This window comes from Capra hircus, chromosome 15 (assembly GCF_001704415.2).
Source record: "Capra hircus breed San Clemente chromosome 15, ASM170441v1, whole genome shotgun sequence".
In the NCBI taxonomy this organism is placed as follows: Eukaryota; Metazoa; Chordata; class Mammalia; order Artiodactyla; family Bovidae; genus Capra; species Capra hircus.
In genome coordinates, this window is record NC_030822.1 from 19845297 (window position 1) to 19870590 (window position 25294).

General features: G+C 44.6%; 1 protein-coding gene and 1 pseudogene across 2 annotated transcripts in view; both read left to right on the forward strand.

Annotated features, from left to right (window-relative positions):
- Window positions 880–25294, forward strand: part of LOC102187148 — a 199831-nt gene continuing 175416 nt past the window's right edge. The window contains exons 1-2 of one of the 2 annotated variants that reach the window (XM_018059289.1): window positions 880–1152; window positions 4671–4774. In XM_018059289.1, coding sequence (XP_017914778.1) covers window positions 4756–4774 — 19 coding nt within the window. In that variant the 5' untranslated portion in view covers window positions 880–1152; window positions 4671–4755. The remainder of the gene's footprint in view (window positions 1153–4670; window positions 4775–25294) is intronic. The other variant, XM_018059290.1, reaches the window with a different exon arrangement.
- LOC108637655 lies at window positions 15207–15484 on the forward strand (annotated as a pseudogene).

Genomic DNA, 25294 nt, shown 5'->3' on the forward strand with positions numbered 1-25294 from the left:
ACACTTGGGGGAAAAAAAGAATGCATAATACTGTTGAGAGGGAGGGTTCCAGATGGGAAAACAAGCACCATTTTAGCAATGTCAAATAAGAGCCAAGTCTAGTAGTTCTCAAATTATAGTGAGCAGACATTTCACAAGGCAAGCTTGTTAAAAATGCAAATTTCTGGGCTCATCGCTCTTAACCTAACTTGTCAGCTACAGTGTAAGCTCTAAACTCTAAATCCTGAACATACAAGGATTCCCCCAGGAATCTAATGGAGGTGGTCTGTGGGCCAACATTTGAGAAACTGGTGTAGGCAGTATTTTGCCAGAAATCATTAGAGTAGCTTTAATCTGGAAACTTCTCTGAAGTTTACTTGTTAATTGTCACAGGATCTTGGGGTTAAGGCTGAGAACACTTTTTCCCATCAAACAGGGCACCATGGCCAGAAGATGTGCTGGAGTGATCCACTTTGGAGTGATTTTTACAAAGCCCAGTGTATTAGGCAAACATTTGGGATGGGCTGGGTTTTCTAACCTCGTCTGTTTCCTGTGGTCACTTAAAATTCATGCAGTCCCTCAGAAAGCAAGGCTGTCAGGCTGAAAGGTTATTAAGACCCTGGTAACTGGGCTTTAAAAGACAGCAGTTAGAGAAAAAGAGAAAACAGGCCGGTTTGATGTTTGATCCAAGGAATAGGAAATAGCCACTCAAAAATCGGAAGTACATATTTTGGGGTCTCTGTTCCCCTCTGCACCTTAACTTTTTGCTACCTGACAATGCTCCTCTTTCTCCTGAGGCCTGTTTCTTAGTCTGAACACTCTAGAGTCGGATCAAAGCGCCAGCACGCCAATCTTTGACCCAACTAAGCAGCCAACGCCCTCTCAGAGGCTGGGCCGGATTCGAGCTTCAGGTTGCCGGGCGAGGCCCTCAAGCTAAGCCCCTTGCTGGGCTCCCTAGTCTCTCGGATCAAGAGTCGCGGACAGAGAACCGCACAGCGACCCCGCGCCGGGCAGCCCCGCGCCCCCGGAAGCTCGGGCTCTCCGGCGCCGGGCTGCGGCGGCCTGGGCGGGCGCGCTGTGCGCTCCACGGCCCGGGTCACCGCGTCACTCACGACCGGTCCCCACAAGGGCCGTCCCGGTCTCAGGAGACTCGAGCGACACCGGCCACCGAGGGTAAGCGCTGCGCATCCGGCGGACGCTCTGGAAGCAGGCGCGGGGCTGCGGGCGAACCCCGGGAAGGAGAATCGGGGTCTCCGGCGGCTCCTGCGGCGGTCTGGCCCGAGTCCGCCGCCAGCCCGGGTTTCAAGTTCAAATGCACGGGGCCGGTGCGGCTTCCCTCCGCTCTTCTTCCGCCAGGCCTGGGGCCCCGCGGTCCCCGCTCCTGCGTGGCATGGAGCGGGAATGAGCCGGGTCCCTGGGTGTTTACCCCCCTCCCCGCCCCCAGCCTCACTCTCTGCCCTTGTGCACCTTGCCCTTGCACAGCCAAAGCCGCGTGCCCGTCTCGACAAGGTCACCCCGGCTTGCCCGGCCAGGACCGGTTGCCCGCTTTCTCTTTGCTCAGCTCGGAGTTCCCGCTAGAAAACACACCGGAAGGGGGAGCTTTGGGCCCAGAGAAGGCTTTTCTGTCCAAAAAGGCCCGCCTCCCGCGCACCTGGTTTTAATAAGAGCCTAGGGAGAAATATGGCCGGCGGGGCGCGGGGCGGGGGGGCCCTGAGGGCTCCCCAAGAAATTCTGTCTAGAGTGAGAAAGAAGGGTGCACATGGATCGTACGTGAGCAGGCTCACTCGCTGCACAAGGGTGGGTAAAGACCTCGTGCACTTTTCAACTTTGCGGCTTGGAGCAGATGTAAGATGGTAGTGATGTTAGAAATGGGATATAAACAACAGTGAAAAACACGTTTATTAACATCGAGGACAAGAAGATCGCACAGTGGTGCACAATGTATTCTTTTCTCCCCAGTTTTAACAACAACATTGAAATGTTTTAACAACAATATTGAAAACAACCCTACCCCTGTCCTATATCTTCCACCGCCTAGGTCCATGTGCACACATACTTTTTACATAGTTGCATTTAGAGGTACAGGGCATTCTTACTTCAAATTCTAGAACAGGGAGGTTAATTACATCCTAAGAAAACAGACGTCTTCATTAGTTCAGAGAAAAAGATCGCTCAATACATGAGCTAGAAGTTAAAGATTGTATCACACTTTCAACCTATGTTATAAAAATTTAAAGGATAAAGGACATGAAAGGCTTTCTTTAAAGACCCTTGTGAGACATGTAAATATATATTCACACACATTCTTTTTGCATCATAAAGCCAAGAACAAATTTTCCAATATAGCACTTTGATCTTTGCACTCTAAAGAACTCAACTCTACCTTGTACTAGACTTTAGAGAACATTAATTTTTTCAGAAAACGTTTCTTAAACCCCCAATCAGCATTAAATCAGAGACCTCACAGTTGTACTGATGGTCCCTCTGCTTGGGGTGATTATTTCTTGCCTTTGCTTTGCTTGCTAGTCCTTATTCAGATCTCTGCTTTCAAAATCCATTTCCCTGCCCACCCTCACACAGCAAGGATATTTTATTTCTTCAAAGCACTTATCATGATCTGAAATTATTAATTTGATTATTGCCTGCCCCCACTAAGATAATTTAAGGAACTTTGCTCTTTTACTTGCTGTTATTAATAACATCCTAGTACCATACCAGCCACCTCCCAGGGTCTACCAGGACTCATATTTAGTAAATATTAAAAAAAAAAATAGTTCAGAGTATAGGGCATTTGCCTTGGGAGCATTTGCTAAGTGAATGTGACCCTCAAGGAAACATCTCCTGGCCCCTCTACCCCCACCACCTCCTTTTCCCCTGGGTAGCTTGGGTGCAGATGCTGTGTGACCCACTGGCTCTTCTAAGGGCCCCACCCATGGTGACCCTCCCAGTCTCAGGAAGTAGGCCCTGGTGAAGCTGAGGCTCAGGCAATTTTGGGGGGGCCCAGATTTTGGACTAGAGAGCAAGTGGGATTCTCCCACAGAGGCCTGGGACTGCAAGCCGCTCACAGCCCCTGACCCTTTTAGCACTTCCTAGCGCTTGGCTGCATGCGAGGTTCCCAAGTTCACGGTGGGAGGTGCCCGTGAAAGATGCGCTGTTATTGTTGGACTCCCAGCACAGGGAGTAATTAGGGGAGTGACATGCGCTTAAGTCGAGGCCTTTCCTTGTGGGCTGGGTCACTTACGAAGCTGCGCCTGGCCTCTTGCTGGCAAAGGCTGTGGATTCCTGAGGATTCCTACGTGGTTCGCTTCTCGGAGGAAGCCTTGATGAGGAAGAGGCTGGGAGTGGGGGCAGAAAAGTTTGGAATTTCCCGTGGTTCCTTGGGGATTGATTGTTGTTGAGAACCACCCTGGGCAACACCAAGGTGGAGTGTCTGGGTCTGCTGGCCTTTCTTCAAGGCCACTCTGGGCTCCCAGGGTCTGTCAGGCGGCCCTGCACGCTGAGGGGTGGGGTTAGAGACCGTAGCGCAGGGAGGAGCTGGGGTATCTGCAGTTGCCCTCAGAGAAGCAGCTTTTACTTCAGCTCTGTGGTGCCCAGCGTGATGTTCGGCAGGTGGTGTATGTTTTTAATAAATGTTCATTCAAGTACACAGCATGAGAGTGCGCTTCAAATTGTGTTTCAAGCCTGGCTGTGTCGGTGGACAGGGACTCTGGCGGCCCACTAGGAAGCAGGGATTGTGTTAGTCACTCGGTTGTGTCCAAATCTTTGTGACCCCATGGACTGTAGCCCACCAGGCTCCTCTGTCCATAGGATTCTCCAGGCAAGAATACTGGAGTGGGTTGCCATTTCCTGCTCCAGGATATCTTCCCGACCCAGGAATCGAACCCAGGTCTCTTGCATAGCAGGCAGAGTCTTTACTACCTGACCCACCAGGAAGGCCCTTAAAACCAAGGAAACAGTGGCCCACTTCCTGGTGGGCCTCCAAATCCTGGTGCCTCCACTTGCACACTGCCCCTCAGCATCTCTGTGGCCCACGGTCCTCACGTTTAAGAAGGAAAATGTTATCCACTTCATGGAGTGCTTACGGTGGTTAAATTGGAGTACATTTTGGAAAGTACCTAAAGCCTGGCATATATTGCTGCTAAGTCGCTTCAGTTGTGTCGGACTCTGTGCGACCCCAGAGACAGCAGCCCACCAGGCTCCCTGATCCCTGGGATTCTCCAGGTAAGAAAACTGGAGTGGGCTGCCATTTCCTTCTCCAATGCATGAAAGTGAAAAGTGAAAGAGAAGTCACTCAGTTGTGTCCCGACTCTTCCCGACCCCATGGACTGTAGCCTACCAGGCTCCTCCGTCCATGGGATTTTTCCCGGCAGGAGTACTGGAGTGGGGTGCCATTGCCTTTTCCGCTGGCATATACTAGTGCCAGGGTAAGTGCTAAAAATGAAAAAACAAAAACCAAACAATGTGGGAAAGGTAACAGTTACCTCGTAGGGGAGAAAAGGTGTGGGAAGGGCATGCTGGACATTTCAAAAGTAACTGTCATCTGTCTCTTTCTTAACCTGGGTGGGTATGTGGGTTTTGTGATGTTGCTATTTTTTGTACATCTTACAAATATTTTAGTAACTGCTCTCTATATGATAAAACATTAAGATTGCACACTCTGATTATCTTATATACTATGTTTTAACACACAGGACCATTGAAGCATTAATTTGTGTGACCCATCATCTTTTTGCACAACCTTATGAGGGAAGAATTATTTTTATTTCCAGTTTACAGATGTGGCAATTGAGGCCAAGTAAGTTGCTTAAGGTCTGCATGGATAAATAGGATATCTTGCTTTTAAATCAGAGTCTGTGTTCTTAACTGCTATGAATGGCTTTTTTAATGTGTTGCTGATATAACAAGTTGTATTTGCACTTTAAAAATGAAATTCTTTACCCTATCAATGATCCACTAGCGTAAAATTGCACACTGTGATTTGTCTGTGTGACTTGGGATAGTCTCAATTGTGTGAAACCAAGTCAAAATACAGAAATAAGCTGGATCCAGAAATGACTGATTGCAAACCCTCTACTTCAAATTTTATGTTCATCAAAACTGCCTACTATTCTCAGTACACTTAATAATGAGAAATGCGAAAATGCTGTACATTTTAATTTAAAATAAATGCATATAAAATGAGATGCCACTTATATGTTTTATTTACTCTTTATCTAAAAACACATATGAAATCTTTCCATAAAACATGTATTGAGATTCCATCTAAGATTTCAACAGAAGAATGGTCCAGGATGCAGGGAAAAGAATATTGATGATTGCTGGCTTAAGACTATAATAGAGATTTAAGAATTTGATAGTGTGAAACAGGGCATTCAACAGACATTTATTAAACATTTTTATGTATAAAGCCTTGTGTTAGGCACTTAGGGAAAATACAGAGATGAATAAGACAGTTTGATATTTAAAGTTGTTTGTAGTCCTTCAGTGTGTAACATGTGGATATACTATTGATTGTTTTGAAACGTGACACTAATCAAAGCCGGTTGTATTATGAGATTCCAAAAAGTGAAGTGTTTGGGAGAATGCAAAGAAAAGATCAGTGATTTCACAGTGATTCTAGTATCTGAGCTGGATTTCAGAGTTCATTGAAGAGCACAAATAGGGGGCTGGTAAGAAATCTTGAGGCCTGTAAATAGTTGAGTTGACTAGAATGTTGGGTGGAAGATAAGACCAGGAGGACAGCTTGGAGTGAAAAGCACAGAGGACCTCACCGAGGGGTCTGGCGTTCCTTAGCCAGTTGGCACTGGGGAGCCATTGAGGGTTCTTAAGTGTAGTTGTGACATGCCCAGCACTTTGACTTGACCTAGAACCATTCCTCTGATGGTGGTTGTTACGAGGGAAGAAAACAAGATGTGGAGACCAGCGAGGAGGCTTTTGGGACAGTCAAGTGGGATGATCATAAGGATTTCAACTAGCATGATGGCAGGAGGTATAGGAAAAAAGAAGTTTTGATGGGAGAGGTGTGGCTGGAGCCAAATTTCTAATTTGAGGACTGATGGTATATGTTGGCCAAAGGAGAAACAAAATAAATAAATAAATAAATAAAAGACTCTGAAGATTTGAGATTGGATACCAGTGACAAAATAGAGAAGAGGAAGAGCTAGGGACATTTTAAAATGATCAGTGGGTGAGGATGTGAGAAAGCTGGAGTTGAAATTTCTATTCTGCAGGACTTCTCTGAGCCTTTACAGAATGTATTGTGCAGCATTTCCCCAGCTGACCCCAGAAAGCCCCTTTCCTCCAGAGTTTGGAAATGTATCCGGTGCCAGGCCTACAGGGAAAGAGCAAACAGAGTACTGTGGACCTTTAACATCAGTCCCACAGCACAGCCAGGCCACAGCTCCCAGGCCATCTCACGCCTAGGACACAGGTTCCTGTGGACCTTTAACATCGGTGCACAGCACAGCCAGGCCACAGCTCCCAGGCCACCTCACGCCCAGGACACGGGGTCCTGTGGACCTTTAACGTCAGTCCCACAGCACAGCCAGGCCACAGCTCCCAGGCCACCTCATGCCCGGGACACGGGGTTCTGGGGCCCAGGTCAGTGAGCACTTGCCCCTCTTTTCAGGCTGCTATTCTAGACACTCACTGCTTCATCATGCCTCGGATTTATAGCAAAGGGAAAGTGCGGTATCAAACTTTGAATGGAAGATAAGTGAGAATTTCACACTTGTTCCTGATGGGCTGGGAAATTTGGGGGAGAGTTTGAATTTCCTTAGGAATACTTTACTCTTCCTTCTGATAGGGCTAGAAGAGGAGGAAGCCCTGTTTCTATTATTCATCCACTTATTTAGACACTGTTTTATTTAGAACAGGGGTTTTGAAACTTCATGTATGTGTTCAACACCAAGTCATCCAAATGGACTCATCTCTCGGTTTACTGCAAGCTCTCCATGTGACAGTGCCATCAGTGTGCCTGCGTGGACAGTCGTTCAGTCATGTCCGACTCTTGGTGATGCCATGGACTGTAACCAGCCAGATCCCTCTGTCCGAGGGGTTTTTCTGGCAAGAATACTAGACTGGGTTGCCATTTCCTCCTCCAGGGGACCTTCCTAACCTAGGGATTGAACCCTCATTTCCTGTGACTTCTGCATTGCCAGGAAATTTCTTTACCATTGAGCCCCCTGGGAAGCCTAACATTTAGGGACATAGCCTGTGCTTAGTCATTCAGTTGTGTCTGACTCTGTTCAACCCCGTGGGCTGTAGCCCGCCAGACTCCTCTGTCCCTCAGATGTCCCAGGCAAGAATACTGGAGTGGGTTGCCATTTCCTTCTCCAGTGGATCTTTCCAACCCAGGGACATGGTTCCAGTTAAATCAAAGGCTCCCCTTACCATAAAAATCATCTCCATGATTTTTGAAAAGCTAATTTTAAACATAAACTTATTTTAAAGTGTACAATTCAGTGGTATTAAGGGCATTTACATTGTTCAACAACCATCACTATTATCCAACTCCAGAACTTTTCATCTTCCCAAACTGAAACTCCATACCCACTAAACAATAACTCCTCGTTCCCACTCCCCACGCGAGCCCTTGGCAACCGCCATTCCATTTTCAATGACTTTAATCTCAAGGGACATCATGTAAGTAGAATCATACAATAATTGTCCTTTTGTGTCTAGCTTATTTCACTTAGCGTAAAGTTTTCAAGGTCCATTTGTGTTGTAGCCTGGTCTGTACTTCCTTCTTTTTTAGTCTGAATAGTACCCCATTGTATGTGTATGCCACATTTGTTGTTATATATGGATATTTGGGTGGTTTCCACCTACCTGTAACATTAAGTTCTTTAAGCAGTTCCTGCACAGAGCTTCCTTCCGCACAAGTGGACGATGACTTTGGGGTTTGTTTTAATTATATTTGAATTGATAATAGAAAATCACCAATCATCTCATTAAATCAAGATGTGAAACTGGATTCATTCAACTTTAGAGAAAAAATTCTTCTTAGTCCCCATTTCAAGTGGATTTGGATAGTAGCAGTTCTTGAACTTGATTGGAGGGCTTGGTCCCAGGAGCTAATTGGTGATTCCTGGCAGGGGAAAGTTCTTTTTGATTTGGAAGGGACCAGGGCTGGCTCATTAGAATCTCCTTAGATCTTTGCAAAGCCTCAAAACAGTTGGGTAGAGAGATGGAAAATTCAGTAGGATATTTGGAGATCCAGGCTCAGAAAAACATGGAGAATAATTTGGGTGTTTCCCGGGGACATGCTGCTTTGGAGGCCGCTCTTGGTACTCAGTTTTGAGTTGGAGGGAAGAGATTAGAAAAGGACTTCGGTGGAATGAAACTTTTAAATTGTGATGTTGGAGAAGTCTCTTGAGTGTTCCTTGGACTGCAAGGAGATAAAACCAGTCAATCATAAAGGAAATCAGTCCTGAATATTCATTGGACGGACTGATGCTGAAGCAGAAGCTCTCATACTTTGACCTGCTGATGCAAAGAACCACGGAATCATTGGAAGTGCTGGGCAAGATTGAAGGCAGGAGGAGGGAGGGACGACAGAGGATAAGATGGTTGGATAGAGTCACCAACTCGATGGACATGAGTTTGAACAAGCTTCAGGAGTTGGTGATGGACAAGGAAGCCTGGTGTGCTGCAGTCCATGGGGTCGCAAAGAGTCGGACACAACTGAGTGACTGAACTGAACTTGGTGGAATGGGGACAGGTGGAAACTCTGAGCCTGGAGGTCAGCTCAGCTTCCCATACCATCCTGTTACCTTCCCAGAAGACTTTGGTTCAGAGAAAACAAAGTAATTTTGACTGAGCTATTAGGTTGGAATCATTTCAAGGAAAATTTAATGAGGTTTCTTCCCCTTTCACCAGCCTCACAGAAAACTACCAGCTTTATCTTGTGAATCTGATTGCCAAATTGTGCTCTTCGCTGTTTTGAGCTGCTGCAGTGCAGGCGCAGGGTGCTGTGAGATATCTTAAATTTTTAAGGAAAACAGAGCTATACTGTGCGATGCTCAAGAACCACTAGCTCGAGGTGTTCATAGTTTCAGCATTAGATCGTGCTGCATTCCTTTAATGATTTATCTGCGGAGCTGGGTTTTTGGTGGCTGCAGTGGTAAAGTCGGTCATGAGGTGGAACCAGCGTGCAGTAGGAAACGAGGGGAGCAGTGTCCAACCCGATTCCAATGTTTAAGAAGTTGCACAGTGTGCAATAGGTGTCCAACAGTCCATGAATAAGTGATTGTGATCATTTAAGAAGGAAATTAATTTTTTTCAGTCTATCCGTATTATTCTTTTAAATGGCTATTAAATTACTCGATCATAACTAGTAAGTTGTTTGAACTCAACGACTTAACAAGTGTTACCTGTTAGGTATTTCTTTCATTTCAGGGGTCCCATGAAAAATTACTGAGATACCCCTGGCACAGCATATCAAGAGATTTTGAAAATCTTTGCTTTAGTACATCAGAAAATTCTCAAAGTTGTGTATTTACTTTCAAATACATCAAATATGGAGATGGAGATGAGATGAAAAGAGAAACAATAAAGTAAATAGGTTTATTTTTCAATTATAAAATTAATATGTATTGATTATTTTAAAAATCCAAAAAAGTACTAGGTAAAAATAAAATCCTCCATATTACTACCCTCTTTCCCCCTCTCCCCTGCTAGAGATAACAGGTCATAACATCATGATGGATAGTCTTCCAGACTTTTACTTTTCCCATGAACGTTTAAGAATGTGCTGTATGCATGCTAAGTCACTTCTGTCATGTCTGATTTCTTTGTGACCCCATGAACGGTAGCCTGCCAGGCTCCTCTGTCCATGCCATTCTCCAGGCAAGAATACTGGAGTGGGTTGCCATCCCCTCCTCCAGGGGATCTTCCCAACCTGGGGATCGAACCCGTGTCTCTTCCATCTCCTGCACTGGCAGGCAAGTTTTTTATCATTAGCTCCACCCGGGAAGCCCAAAAAGATTTTTATAAAAATCAGACCATATAAATTCTATTTTGCTTATTCCTTTTTAAAATTAACTATATTGCACCTGTCTTTCCATGTCAACATGAATAGAGTTGTAATCACACATAATGCATATATATTTATTTTAAACAGATTTACAAATACACTTTCAAGGGAGAAAAACCTTTCAATTCTAAAGACATTATTACTGATTGTAGGCTGATTCCACCGTTAAGAGTAGCTCAACCATGCCCCCTTGTGGCCTAGAGCAATACTTAACATTTTTCTTCAAATCTGTGTTTAAAGCCTTGTATTCTGACATGGAGGATACAAAAATGAATGAAATCAGATCTTTTTAAGGAGCTTACAGTCTGTTAAGAGAAGATGAAATATATAGTTAAATAACTATGAAAGGGAATAACATGTAATTATGTGTATCTTAAGAGAGCTAAAATTAAAAGAGGAAGGGGTTGGTTCCGTCTTTGAAGATTAACGACTTCATGGCAGTAACAACAATGATAACAGATAATATTTATTGAGTGCTTATGAACCAGGAACTGCTCTTTGCACTTTTTATAGAAAAGATGGAATTTCTCTTCTAAGCCTTTAAGCATGGATCGAATCTTGTCTTAGAGGGTTGAAAAGGAGATGTAATGAGGACAGGGAACAGTACTCCAGGTGGGGGGACTGCAGGGAGTCTGTACTGAGAGGGGTGGGCCTTGCAGATTGCTTGGAGTGATGTAGGAAGTGACACTGGAAAGGGGCAAGTGCCTTGAATCCCAGACTAAGGAATGTGATCTTAGTTCTGTTGACAGGCAATGGGAAGCAATGATTCAAGTTTTTTGATCAGGGGAGTAATTTTATCAGAGCTGGACTTTGGGAAGATTAACTTTTCAGCTGTGTGAAAAATGAGAGACTCAGGGCAGAGGGGCCAGTTTAGAGGCTACTGCAATGGTCCAGGCAAGATACAATACCACTCTGAAGAGGTGCAGCAAGAAATGGAGAGGAGGGAATGAATCTGAGCTTGGTTAGAAAGCCAGCAATGATAGAATGTCTTTCTAGAGTTTGACTTTTTTACTTTTAATATAAAGCAGCACAGTAACATTTGGTGAACTTCGAAGGAGGTCTTCATACCCAGTGGGTTTATTTCTACGTGAACTAAACGGATTGATTCATCAGCGTTCACATGCCGATTTCCTCCCTCTCCTCCAAGAAACTGCTTCCCTTTAGGACACCAGGTAGAGCGCCTGATTCAGCCTCTCCTCTGGTAATTTTGGCAGTCTCAGGTCCTCTGGTAGGGTCCACTATTCCTAGTCATTCTCTAAGTTTGCAGTGGTGGCATAGTATTTGGAGAATGGTGTCACAAGATACTTTTTCCCCCAAAGAATATAAAACCAGAGGGAATCTGCTGAGCCTAAGCAAATGGGATTTGGATTAGACCTGAGGAGTGGAGTCTGAGGATGGGAGCTGCTTATGGAAGAGAAAACTGTAAAAAAAAAAAAAAAAAAAGGAATTACATGATCTAGGGGGCGGCAGCACACTATTCTGTGGCCACTTAAAAAGATGAGACAGTTAATCGTGATGCTTAGAATTTAGTGTGTCTTCCAATATAATTCATTTAAATTACATTTATAAATGCTTATAAAAGAAACTCTACCTTTAATATTATTCATACCTAGAGCAGTGGTTCTCAGAGTGAGGTCACTAATTCATTGGTGAGCCATCTTCTTGATGGGTTCAAGCTGGATAAATGTTGTTGTTGCCCAATTGTTGTTGTTGTTGTTGCTCAATTGCTCAGTTGTGTCTGACTCTTTGCGACCCCATGGACTGTAGCCTGCCAGGTTCCTCTGTCCATGGAATTCTCCAGGCAAGAATACTGGAATGGGTTACCATTTCCTCCTCCAGGGGATCTTCCCAACCCAGGGATCAAACCCTCGTGACTTGTGGCTCCTGCGTTGGCAGGCGGATTCTTTATCACTGCGCCACCTGGGAAGCCCCATCCCATAAATGTTTAGGGTGTTATTTTACAATAATGAGTAAGATGCATAAGCTCACATTTACCTCTTATAAAAATAATGATAAATGGATGAGACATCTTCCTTCCAGGTCTTTCTTATCACTGACTTTCCTGGGCCCATGTGGGCATATCCCTATGGAGTCTGATATAGAGAGAGGTGATTCTTTTGTTGTTGTTTACTTGTTTACTTACTTTGTCTTTGGCTGCGCTGGGTCTCTGTTGCTGCGCCGGCTTTTCTCTAGTTGCGGTGATCAGAGTCTACTCTCTAGTTGCAGTACGTGCTCTTCTCATTGTGGTGGCTTCTCGTTTCCGAGAATGGGCTTAGGGCGCCTGGCCTTCAATAGTTGTGGCTCCAGGGCTCTAGAGAACAGGCTCCATCGTTGTAGCACAGGAGTTTAGTTGCTTCATGGTATGTGGGATCTTGCTGGATCAGGGATCGAACCTATGTCTCTTGCATTGGCAGGTGGATTCTTTATCACTGAGCCACCCGGGAAGCCCTGGAGAGAAGTGATTATTCTGATGCTCCTTGTGCATTTTCCCAGTAACCAGTGAACATCTTTGTACTTCATCACTGTAGTTCAGGCACTCAGTTGTGTCCGACTCTTTGTGACCCCATGGACTACAGCACACCAGGCTTCTTCGTCCGTCAACTCCTGGAGCTTGCTCAAACTCATGTCCATTGAATCAGTGATGACACCCAACCATCTCATCCTCTGTCTTCCCTTTTTCCTCCTGCCTTCAGTCTTTCCCAGAATCACGGTCTTTTCCAGTGAGTCAGTTCTTCGCATCAGGTGGCCAAAGTATTGGAGTTTCAGCTTCAGCATCAGTCTTTCCAATGAATATTTAGGACTGATTTCCTTTAGGATGGACTGGTTGGATCTCCTTGCAGTCCAAGGGACTCTCAAGAGTCTTCTCCAACACCACAGTTCAAAAGCATCAATTCTTCGGCACTCAGCTTTCTTTATAGTCCAACTCTCACATCCATACATGACTACTAGAAAAACCAAAGCTTTGACTAGATGGACCTTTGTTGGCAAAGTAATGTCTCTGCTTTTTAATATGCTGTCTAAGTCAGTCATAACTTTTGTTCCAAGGAGTAAGTGTCTTTTAATTTCATGGCTGCAATCACCATCTGAAGTGATTTTGGAGCCCAAGAAAATAAAGTCTGTAACTGTTTCCATTGTTTTTCTATCTATTTACCATGAAGTGATGGGACCAAATGCCATGATCTTCCTTTTCTGAATGTTGAGCTTTAAGCCAACTTTTTCACTCTCCTCTTTCACCTTCATCAAGAGGCTCTTTAGTTCTTTGCTTTCTGCCATAGGGTGGTATCATCTGTGTATCTGAGGTTATTGATATTTCTCCCAGCAATCTTGATTCCAGCTTGTGCTTCTTCCAGCCCAGCGTTTCTCATGATGTACTCTGCATGTAAGTTAAATAAGCAGGGTGACAATATACAGCCTTGATGTACTCCTTTCCCGATTTGGAACCAGTCTGTTGTTCCATGTCCAGGTCTAACTGTTGCTTCTTGACCTGCATGCATATAGATTTCTCACGAGGCAGGTAAGGTGGTCTGGTATTCTCATAGCTTTAAGAATTTTCCACAGTTTGTTGTGATCCACACAGCTTTGGCATAGTCAGTAAAGCAGAAGTAGATGTTTTTTCTGGAACTCCCTTGCTTTTTCAGTCATCCACCGGATGCTGGCAATTTGATCTCTGGTTCCTCTGCCTTTTCTAAATCCAGCTTGAACATCTGGAAGTTCGTGGTTCACATACACGGTTCAGGAAGCCTGGCTTAGAGAATTTTGAGCATTACTTTGCTAGTGTGTGAGATGAGTGCAATTATGTGGTAGTTTGAGCATTCTTTGGCATTGCCTTTCTTTGGGATTGGGATGAAAACTGACCTTTTCCAGTCCTGTGGCCTCTGCTGAGTTTTCCAAATTTGTAGGCATGTTGAGTGCAGCACTTTCACTGTACTTCATGGGCACTCTTAAATATTTTCTTGAGCAACTGTCTTGAGTTATACCATGTTTTAAAGATAAGTTGAATAGAGAAAACTAAGTCGGGTTTCTAGGGCATTCAGGTCCTAGAATTTAAAAAGATTGACATGGCCCATTTTTTGAATGTTTGAGAATGTGTTTCTTCTCATGGGCAAAGAGGAAGTGAGTGAGTATAATATATAACATAATATAAGGCAGTTCTTGAATTTGTGGATCACTAATTATCAGCCTTGAGCTATTTCAAACTTTGCTGGAGTCATAATCCAAAACTGATTTGTCATTGGTATACAGCAGTATCATATTCCAAACCCTATCAGATTATAGTTATGTACTTTAGCACTTTTTAACCATTTAAATTAAATTCCTGTTAATAGAATCTATGTTTTAAAGTCAAGGGCGAATTGGTGGATTGCATGGTTCATATCTAGTTGAGTTTTTATGGCTAATTGGGCACATATGTACTAAGCTAACCCCTCTATTTAGAAGTGAAGGATTTTACTAAAAATGAGCGTATTTTTATTACAGGCAGCTTAGTTTCATCTGCTTAAGTAGTTTTTAAAACATGAACCATTTTTCAGTACAACTGTATCGTAATGTGTTAACTGTATTTTTTAAATGCAGATCTTTTTTCTCACTAGCTTAATGGGAATTCAAAGAAATCATAGCCTTTTAATTAAAGCCAATATGTTTTGGTGCCAGACATTCTGAAGGATTCCAATGAACCAAAAAGGAACACATTTCTGCACTGCAAGTGTGCATATGGGACCCTTCAGAAGCCTGACAGAAATGCCTGATGGAAGGATTCGAAACAGGAAAAAGATTAATAAAAGAACGTCAGAGTAGGTTTCAGAATAGCTTAAATAATGTGTGTAGTGAAATAATTTTCTACACCAAAGGATGGTTTGATTGAAAAATTGTGACTCTTGCCTAGTCTTAACATTATTAAGTCTAAATCTAACTTCAATCCATTTCAACTAAAAAAGAGTTATATTTTTCAAACCTAAATGCTGATACAAGTGACTGTATATTCAGAACTAGTTCAAGCGGTCTGACAAGCAAAATTTGGTAGACAAAGGAATGGAATATTTGAAACTGAAAAGATCCTTGAAAGTCTGGGCTATACATTGTAATGGCAGCTGGAAGGAAATCACAGGATACATTCAGTTGCAGTTTGATCAAACAGAAAGAGCCTGGGACCAGAAGTCAAATGATTTAAATTTTAGTTCCTCCGCTTCCAGTGGCAGGGTCTGGGGAAGGGGCGGCAGGCGCCATGTCGAGCCGCGAAGGTGGCAAGCAGCAGCCCCGAAGCAGCCCAAGAAGCAAGCCAAGGAGATGGACGAGGAAGATAAGGCATTCAAGCAGAAGCAGAAGGAGGAGTAGAAGAAACTCGAGGAGCTAAAAGCAAAGGCTGTGGGGAAAGGGCCCCTTGGCCATCGGTGGAATTAAGAAATCTGGCAAAAAAGTAAGCTGTTCCTTGTGCCTGAGGCAGTGATGGCCCTTAGTTCCATTCCTGTTTAAACACCTGAATTCCTGCTATAGTATATGTTGCCACCGATAGCCAGAATGAAGTGTTGTCTTGGAACCTATTGTGCATTTAAGAATAAACTTTTGTAAAAAAAAAAAAATTTTTTTTTAAAATTCCTGCCCTGTACTCAGCTATCTGTGGGACTAGACAAGTCATTTAAGTTTGCCGTGCTTCTGTTTTTTCAGGTGTAAAATAGTGATTATATCTATCATAGCCATCTTACGACTGCGAGGATCCTAATGAACTACTGTGTATAAAAGGCTTCTTGAAAAGTAATGCTAAAGTTTTATACAAATGGAATTATTTCTGTGGTTTTTGAATACCCACGGCCAGACAGAGAGCATGCTTAATTTGTCATTGCCTTGCTCGAGTGCCCCTGGTAAGGAAAGGTTCTATAGGCAGAGCTGAAAGCATGCATGAGTGAATGAATGGTTTTTTTCGCTCGTTTTATTTTCTCCGTCAGAGACTTGGGTCAAAAAAATAAAACTAAATGTGTGGCTTGGGATTCTTTAGAGTTTTACACATGTGCACGTTCTGGTACCCATCCAAGTCCAAGCCACATGTATAAACACAAACATAATCTGGTAGACATCCTAGTATTACATGTGTGCTGGGTGTTTGCTGGAAGTCCCCCCGCACCACCACCCTCCCCCCCTCCCCCGCCCCCCCCCCCCCCTCCGCCACCATAGTATTGGACTTGGCAACTAGAGCCCTAGTTGAAAATGCAGATTTTAAATTAAGTCAGTGAGAGCTGTGGCCCCTCCCTTTCCCATCTCCATTCCTTGCCTCCCCTTTATCCCCTCCTTCGGGGCAGCCTACTTGGTCCTTTACCTTCACTCACTGACCCCGTCTCCTGTCTCATCCTCAAGGCCTTTTATGGAGGTTGTGGGGGAAGAGAGAGAGGGCGAGTCTTTCTGATTGCAGCCTTCTGGAAAAACAAAATTCATGATTTTCTCTTCTTTCCAAGAGGGAGAGACAGAGACTTCCTTCAACAAATTTAGTGAGGGGGGACATTCCTTCTTGTTTGCAAGACAGGAAAACTGGCTTTAGGTTTTCCTCCTGGACACCTGCTTGATCTTGCTCTGGAGCAAAGCGGAGCAGAGGGCTGGAGAGGCACGGCAGGATGCTGACGGGGGACTGCGGTGGTGAGGATGCCCCAGTTTGTCTTGGTCAGGTGCGCACTGTGCTGAGGGCTGTAGCGTTTGACTCTCTTGCTGGTTTTCCTACCTGTGAGGATGCCCACTGGGTGAGGAAGCATTCTGAAGAGTCACGATTCTAGCCTCAGCCTGCCCTGCAGGGGAGGGAGGTGATGAGATTCCAACTGAGTTAGTTTGACATTGCAAACTGAACTAACTAGCACTCGGTGACAGGAACGCAGAGGTGATGGAACTTGCTTGAGATCCACTACTCCGGTTGAGAAGGGAGATTTGGCAGCAGTGATGAGAAGACAGAAAACAAACCAAAGCCTAAACTGTTTCATGTTTGTCTGGCACTGAGCAGAGCGTCTTCTATAAAGTTATTACACTAATTAGAAACGGTCCTCATGTGGTTTGATTTCAATTACTTAATCACAGAATCCAGAGTCTGAGCAGAAAAGATCTTAAAGATAAGACTCCTAGGCCAGTAGGCTTCAAATGATGTTCCAGGAAGTCCCGAGTGGGAGTGGGAGCCCACGGAGGTTACCAGGACCCTCTGGGGAGGGGTGAGGATGGCTTTAGGCGGGAGGGGGTATGAAGGAGGGTAAAGCTGCTGAGAAGGTACGTCCTCTGGTCTCTCTCCTCATCTCAAGCTAGAAAATACATTGCTTTTATCTGCTTTCAAGGTCATTTTCGTTATAAGATTACTTTTGTCCAAAGAATTCCCCAGTTAGAAAAAGAAGGGCTTCCTTGAAATCCATTTCTGAGATAAGTAAACTGAAGCTCAGACTGCAGAAGTGACAAGCCAGCTCACAGAGCCCTGAGTGGCAGAGCCAGGACAAAGGTCGTCTCGTTTTGACACCAAGCCCCTAACTGAGGGGTAGAGTTAGCCTTGCAAATTCGAGGTGCATTTACTAAGCAGCTACTAGACAAGAGTCACGCTGCATGGTTTTCTTCTTCTTCTTCCTAAAAGATTAATGCAGTTATTGCATCCATTTGGTGCCTTTACTGCCGGAAAAATAACAGCCAGCAGGGGCTTTCTTGGGTTACCTCGGTAAGAGATCTCTGCAAGTCAAACACTATTAACTTTAATGAAGAGGCTTTGATGGTGGGGAAGAGACAGCTGACACCACATTTCCCTAACAATAAACCACTCTGACAGATAAAAACAAACAGGCTCAAGATAACATATAGCATTTTGAGAACAGGGCCAATAATGAATGCAGACGGATGTGAGTTGGGGTTTCCTCTAGGCCGTGTCCCTCCATCTGTTGTGGAAACTTCTAAAAGGCAGGGCAGGACGATCTAATCTGGCTTTTACAGAAACCACTGCCTGGGTTATTATAAGGATGGCCCTGGGAGGAAATTTTAAATAAACTGAATCTTACCCTGAGCTCTTACTGAAACCCTCTTTGCTCTGATTTAGCCATCAGATCTGAGCGCCAGTGGTGTGTTTATTCAGTTGTAGTAACCTGGGTCATATATATACTCCTCCACCGTCCCCGCCCTGGGGTGACTCAGCTTGTTGCCATCCGCTCCCTGGGACTGAACTGTGACTGGTGAGCACTACCCGTGGGGCTGCCACGGCCCACTGCCTCTTGGGCAGTCCCCATGGAGAACTCCGCCTAAAACAGAAACAGGAACAACAGCACCCAAAGCAATCAGGGTTAGACAAGGTTTGGTGCTAAAGCCTGTTACAAGCAACACAGAGGAAAATGGTGTATAATTTTGAGCTCTGACACGATTTGGTCATTAGTCATTAAATCTAGGTTTCGGTTAGATGATGGTGAGTAACACATCAATTTTTAAAGACTGTTTATTTCAGTTTCCTCACCAGACTCTGTCACTTTGCAAAACACCCTATATGGTCCTTTCACTGGGGACTGCTTTAATATGTGCAGTGGAGGAGTGCTGTGTGCTTACTAAGCTGTCGTGTCTGACTCTTTGCAACCCCATGGACTGTAGCCTGCCAGGCTCCTCTGTCCATGCAATTCTCCAGGCAAGACTACTGGAGTGGGTTGTCATTTCCTCCTCCACGAGATCTTCCTGACCAAGGGATTGAACTCGCATCTCCTGGGTCTCCTGAATTGCAGGCAGATTCTTTACCACTGATGCATCAGGGCAGTAGAGGAAGGATTGTTATAATTATACTTTTGAATTTGTAAATCATTTGCTACATGTATTTTCTCATTGGATCTTTACAACTTCTCTATTGATGGAGATTTTTGATAGTCTCACTGATTTGCCCAGGTTCATCCAGGTGCCCTCAGAGTCAGCACTGGATGGATTTCAAGTTTTGTTCCAGTCTGATGGGAAACTCTTAGAGTTTTCTCCAGGTGTGTGTGTGTGTCTTGGGGGTGGGTGTGGGTATAGTGGCTAGAAAGCAGAAGAGCCTGCCTAAATTACTTATTGCAATCCACTGGTAATTCCAGAACCCTAGTGTAGCCTTACACATGATGCCATTTTCTCTGAAGTGTCTTTCCTTGACTAAGACAATTAACAAGTTACCCAAGTACCTGTTTTCATCACAGTGATAACTGTTACTCAGCCAGTGTCCATTTTGTTAGGTACTTAGGCAAATACATAATCATATCTTTACTATTCACACTAGTTGTAGAGATGCTCTTAGTACCTGCCTGTTCTCCATGAGGAAAATGAGAGACATTAAGTAACTTGTCCAAGGCTGTGGGCTTCTGAACCAGTGTTTGTGCCACTGTCCCACACCATGCTTGGGTTTGGGTGTGACCATATGGTCAAAGCTGAACAACAGGAGAAAACGAGGCCCTAAATTGATGAAACTGTACATTAATAATAATCAAAGCAATAATAGCAGTAGTTGCCATATGCCAACTCCTGTGCTAATGTCTCACCAACATGATCTCTTTCACTTTGACAGTGTGCCTTGCGGCTGGAGACTCCTACTATCCCTCAGTGCTCTCTACCCCATGGTATTTAGCTTTAGATAAGTACCCCTCTTCCTTTGTGATCTGACCATGAAAAGATATTGTTTGTTAACTGCATATAGTTCACCCTGGACATCCCCCTCTCTCTGCAATCTAGAGATTTGACTTAAACCTGGGAGAGACTCAGACTCAACTGGAGATTCAGAGTGATCTAAACAGGCTGAAACGTGCACTGATACCTGCAAGAAGAAAAATATACTGTTCTAAATTCAGGGCACATTTTCATTTCGAGGCAATGGAGGCCTGCTTTAGGATTAGCCCCTGTGAAAAGATGTAGGCCTCTTAAGTGTCCACAAGCTTAAGATGGGCTAGCAATGTATAGGACATGGCTGATGAAGCAGCAGATGCAGTCCTAGGAATAGTTTTGAACCACGAATTGTCCTGGGATCCCTAAGGAAACTAGGGTAAAATTTTGTATTATTTTACGGATGAAACCAGGCATCTATATATGAGGTCACAAGATTAATTTGGAGTCCTTTCCAGGTGATGGGCAGAGATAGACTTGTTTAGGTTAAGGTCACCCTCCTTGACCTCACAGTTTCTGGTGGAAAAGCAGACCATCCCATGAGATGATGGGCAGACAAAGCCTGCAATTAGAGGCTGACCAAAAAGTAAAGCGGCACTTTTGGCTTTGCAGGGATTACCGCATGACCACATTCTGGCCTCTTGGAGATCCCATGACATAGTCAATCTTATTCTTACCTTTTAATAAATTGGGAAACTGAGGCTTAGAGCAGTTGGACAGAGGCTGCAGGTATGAAAATTTTAATTATACCTGGTATGGGACTCTAATGCAGAGTTTGAAAGACAGAGAAAATTCCCATTGCCCCTTCCCACACCCTTAGCTGAGATCAGATTTCTCTGATAGATACGCTAGGAGGGCATGGGTTAATGAGGACCCTGACTGCAGGGTTGGTCAATAATCACTGGGAATTAGTTCTCACCCTGTGTTCAGGTCCCCAGGCAACGAAGGGACTTGGAGCCCCGGGAACATATTTCCTTGTCTTCCGGCGTAAGAATGCCTTGTAGGGGCCAGAGTGACCTCTGGGTTTTCTGGGACTCTGTGGGAGCCATCCGTGGCAGCTGAGGACTGATTGAGAGCTGCCCACTCAGACTTCTCCAAAAGGCACCGTTTTCTCTGTATCACAGCCGCCCTCAGGATGCGGCCTCCAGCCTTGACTCTGGCCGCTCCAGGCTTACAGCCCAACAGAGGCCAGTGAGAGTTTGAGATGAGGGCTGAAAATATGGGTGGCATTAGGCGGGGAGTGGATTTTCCTGATATCCTGGCTTTTCTCACCCAGTATTTTTATATGCAGATAAAATGACAGTAAAATGGACAGCAAGGCCTTGCTCAAGGCGGGGAAGGACTGTTGTGAAAAGCAGTCCCAGGCGCGTGAGTGGAGTGATCGGTGGGGCAGACCCTGCCCACCGGTGTTGTTCCCCAGGCAGCGGAGGAAGCCGGGGCGTCCTGTGTCTGAGCCTCCGCTGTGTATTGCTCCCCTTCGGCTTGCAGCGCCCCCTTCTGGCCTGCCCTGTGTCAGGCAGTGATTGAGCTCCCCGTCACCGCCCTGGTTTCCTTCCACCAGGCTTCCCTGGTGGTTCAGAGGGTAAAGCGTCTGCCTACGATGCGGGAGACCGGGATTCGATCCCTAGGTCGGAAAGATCCCCTGGAGAAGGAAATGGCACCCCACTCCAGTACTCCTGCCTGGAAAATCCCATAGACTGAGAAGCCTGGTAGGCCCCAGTCCGTGGGGTCGCAAAGAGTCAGACACGACTGACCGACTTATCTTCACTTCACTTCCATCGGCATGGTTTCCTTCCACCAGGAGGGATCCTTCAAGGGTCTCTTGCCTGTTTTGTTTTGTGTGGACTTTGGCCCAAGGGAGACAGTCACAAGCTCTCCAAAAGCGCGGTCACAGCCATTTTTGTGATTACCCCCTCCTAGTCGCCCAGAAACTGGGCTGGTTGCGCAATTAACTAATTTCAGAACCTCACAAAGCTCTGCCCTCTAGTGGGTCTTTGGGAAACACTTCAATTCCCCGGAGAAACAGAAAGGAAGAAAGCAACATTTAATGCTAACATGCTAAGGGTGTTTTAGATAGAATGGCGAGAGAGCGGGAGCGCCTGGAACTTGACAATTGAAATCTCTTTCTGCTTCAGTCACCCTTTCCTGGCACTTAACAAGTTAGGGAACTGTCCAAACCAACTTAAACTATTTTAATAAAAAATGAAATGACACGTCCCTAAAAACAAAACTTGGTTTGGATTCCTTGTTCTTGCTCAGGACACTGCCTCTGCAGCCCGTTAACTTGTAACTGTGGTTCGTTTACATTACTGACTGATAACACAGTTGATTTTTGGATTGCATCAACTTCCTCTCTGTTTTCTTTATGAAACATCCCATTGACATTTTTCATCCTATAACAATTTATCTATTTTCCTGTATGTAGAGCAGAAAATGCCTTTTGTAACATATGTATGTTAATATTTAATTTTTTTCCATTTTTTCAAAGTGAGGGCAGATCTTAATTTATATGGCAAGCTGAACTGTGTGCTCCCTTCCTAAAGTTTTTAACTTTACCCTTAAGTTGACTCTTGCCTACTCGGTGACCTCACACCCTAATTTTTCCATTTACTTCCTGTACTGCATTTGAAGTGCCTATAAATCACATCTTAGGTCAACCCTTTCCTTAGCATGAATAATATTTGTATTCTCGCTGTGCAACACAATTTTACAGCAATGCCCGTTTATTTTTTGGCAGTCTAGACTTTTATTCTTTTTTCTTTTTCAAAACCCTGTTAAATTTCAAGCCTCTCTTTTAGCACCAACTTCTCGCCGCTCAAGGCATATCTGGAAAATGCCACATGCGAGGTACTAGATGGGCTGACCCGATTTCATAAGGGCTCAAAGCAGCGTTGGGCCCAGTCAGGCTATGATGTGGAGGCAGAAGCATGAGAAGGGATTGGTGAGCCAGACCGTGGAGAGTGGATTCTTACCTGGTACTTGGGTTGGCTGCTAACTGGGTTACTACCTGTCCCTGCTCCACGTAGCACCCTCCTTTAATTAAAATGACATACTTTAATGATCTGTAATCATTGGTTTGTTTCCAGAAGCTATCAGGTTGCATGTGGAAAAGTCAGTGGAGCAGAAACAAGATCCACTGACCTCATCGCCCCAGCATGGAGGAGGGAAAGTCAGCATTTGGCATAGGGAGGGTACATGCAGTTAGAAATTTCATTTCAATTGTATCTTCTGAGCTTGGCTTTTTATGATAAACTCTGGCCAGTTCCTTTCTTACTATTCCTCCCCCTTAGGAAAAATCATTCAATTGTACCCATTTTTACTTGTGTTCTTATGAGCAGTGTGTGTGTTGGATGTTCTCTGTTGAAGGTCTTAGAGTTCTAGTTATTTGTGCCCGTAGATGGTGTAAAGTCAGTTTGCACCTACCCAGCAGTCGGTCAGCAGTATTTACAGATCTGTGGGAACTCAGGACTTCAGAGTATTATGCCTTCCATAAAGTCATGAATGTGGCCCAGTTTTTTAAAAAATTGAACTATAAGGACTTCCCTGGTGGTCCAGTGGTTAAAACTGCACATTTCCATTGCAGGGGGTCCCTGGTTAGAGACCTAAGATCCTGCATGCTCTGTGGCACAGGCCAAAGAAAAAGAATAGTGGACTTGCAATATTATATTATGATTGTGGCCCAGTTTGCCTTTCAGGGAGACGTAGCAGAGTGCTAAGGACCCTTCAGTCAGATGAATTTTCTCTGACCAAGAGTATGTCACTTATCCTTTTTAAGCATTATTTTTTAATCTGTAAGATGGAAAGGAACAATGTGACATTGGATGAGGATTAAATGAGGTGCATATAAAGCTCCTGGAGAAGGGAAGGGCAGTCCAGTCCAGTGTTCTTGCCTGGAGAATCCCATGGACAGAGGAGCCTGGAGGCTATAGTCCATGGGGTCGTACAGGGTGGGACATGACTGAAGCGACCTAGCGCATATAAAGCTCTTAGTACATAGTGCTCAATAAATATTAATTATTATATTTGAGGATTCCTTTATAGGATCAGCTTGTGTGGGATGAAGCTGGCCTGAGGGATGAGAAAGGCCTGACTCTGGACTCCTAACTCACGCCTGTTACCGCAGTGACTCTGGACACCCCTACGGCCACCTGAGCCTTTATGTTCTCATTCTCTAGTGAGTGACCATATCCCACCCTCCAGGGGTATTGTGAGGCTTCTGTGAGCTGCAGGATGTACTAGGCTTGGCACTCAGTTCAGTTCAGTCGCTCAGTCGTGTCCGACTCTTTGCGACCCCATGAATCACAGCACGCCAGGCCTCCCTGTCCATCACCAACTCCCGGAGTTTACCCAAACTCACGTCCATCGAGTTGGTGGTGCCATCCAGCCATCTCATCCTCTGTTGTCCCCTTCTCCTCCTGCCCCCAATCCCTTCCAGCATCAGAGTCTTTTCCATTGAGTCAACTCTTCGCATCAGGTGGCCAAAATATTGGAGTTTCAGCTTTAGCATCAGTACCTCCAATGAACACCCAGGACTGATCTCCTTCAGAATGGACTGATTGGATCGCCTTGCAGTCCAAGGGACTCTCAAGAGTCTTCTCCAACACCACAGTTCAAAAACATCAATTCTTTCGCACTCAGCTTTCTTCACAGTCCAACTCTCACATCCATACATGACCACCTGAAAAACCATAGCCTTGACTAGACCGACGTTTGTTGGCAGAGTAATGTCTCCGCTTTTTAATATGCTGTCTAGGTTGGTCATAACTTTCCTTCCAAGCACTAGAACTTAAGAAATGTTAGCTGATCTCCAAATCCCTGTCTCCTAAGGTCACGTGTATTGTCTCCAACAGACACTTCAACTTTGTTTTACTTGATATGAGTCAGAGGTAAAGAAAAGACAACCCCTTAGAATGACACCCGCTCTCCAAGTTAAAAATAATCATTTAGCACTTCGTTTAAGACACCTTCAAAAGCCCAGGAGTCTTTGGCTCCACAATTTAAAATGTTAACTGAAACAAATATTGCTGTTCTGTTAAAATTCAGTGCTTGCATATCTTGTTACAAAACAGTGGATTGAAAGTTTTCCTAATCATTCTGCTGTGGAATGAAACTCCTTGGTTGGGAAATGGTACACAAGTTTTTGGGGCACCGAGTGCTTTGGACATTAGCACTCTGGCTGGAAAGATGTCATCTGCCACGTACCTGGCTCGAATGTACTAGCACAGCTCTGGGCAGAAGTTTTGCTTGAGAGCAGCCCAAAAGGACTTTTTTTCTTTTGTAAATAAAGAATTCAGCTGATAATCAGTGCTTTCTGGGGATTGTAGCAGTGAGAGAAGGGGTTCAATGACATGGGATCTACATGAAAGCTGTTTTCTGTCTGCTCCACGAGCAGGTCTGTGAGAAACGGACCTGCCAGAACACCCGCCCTTGGTGTGAGCGGTCTGTTTTCTGCTTACATACACAGACTTGATTTATAATCCCAGTCCGGACAGCATCTGAGTCTAATTACCTGGGTATATGAAAGTTCAGGAGATCGCAACTAAGTTAGCAATTCAGGGATGCGCTTTACCAGAAGCAGATGGAAAAAATAAAACACTTTAGTTTATGACTATTTTTCTATTTGGGGGAAGGAGAAAGAACAAAAAGAGTTGCCAAATTGATCCTTGTCAAGCACTAATT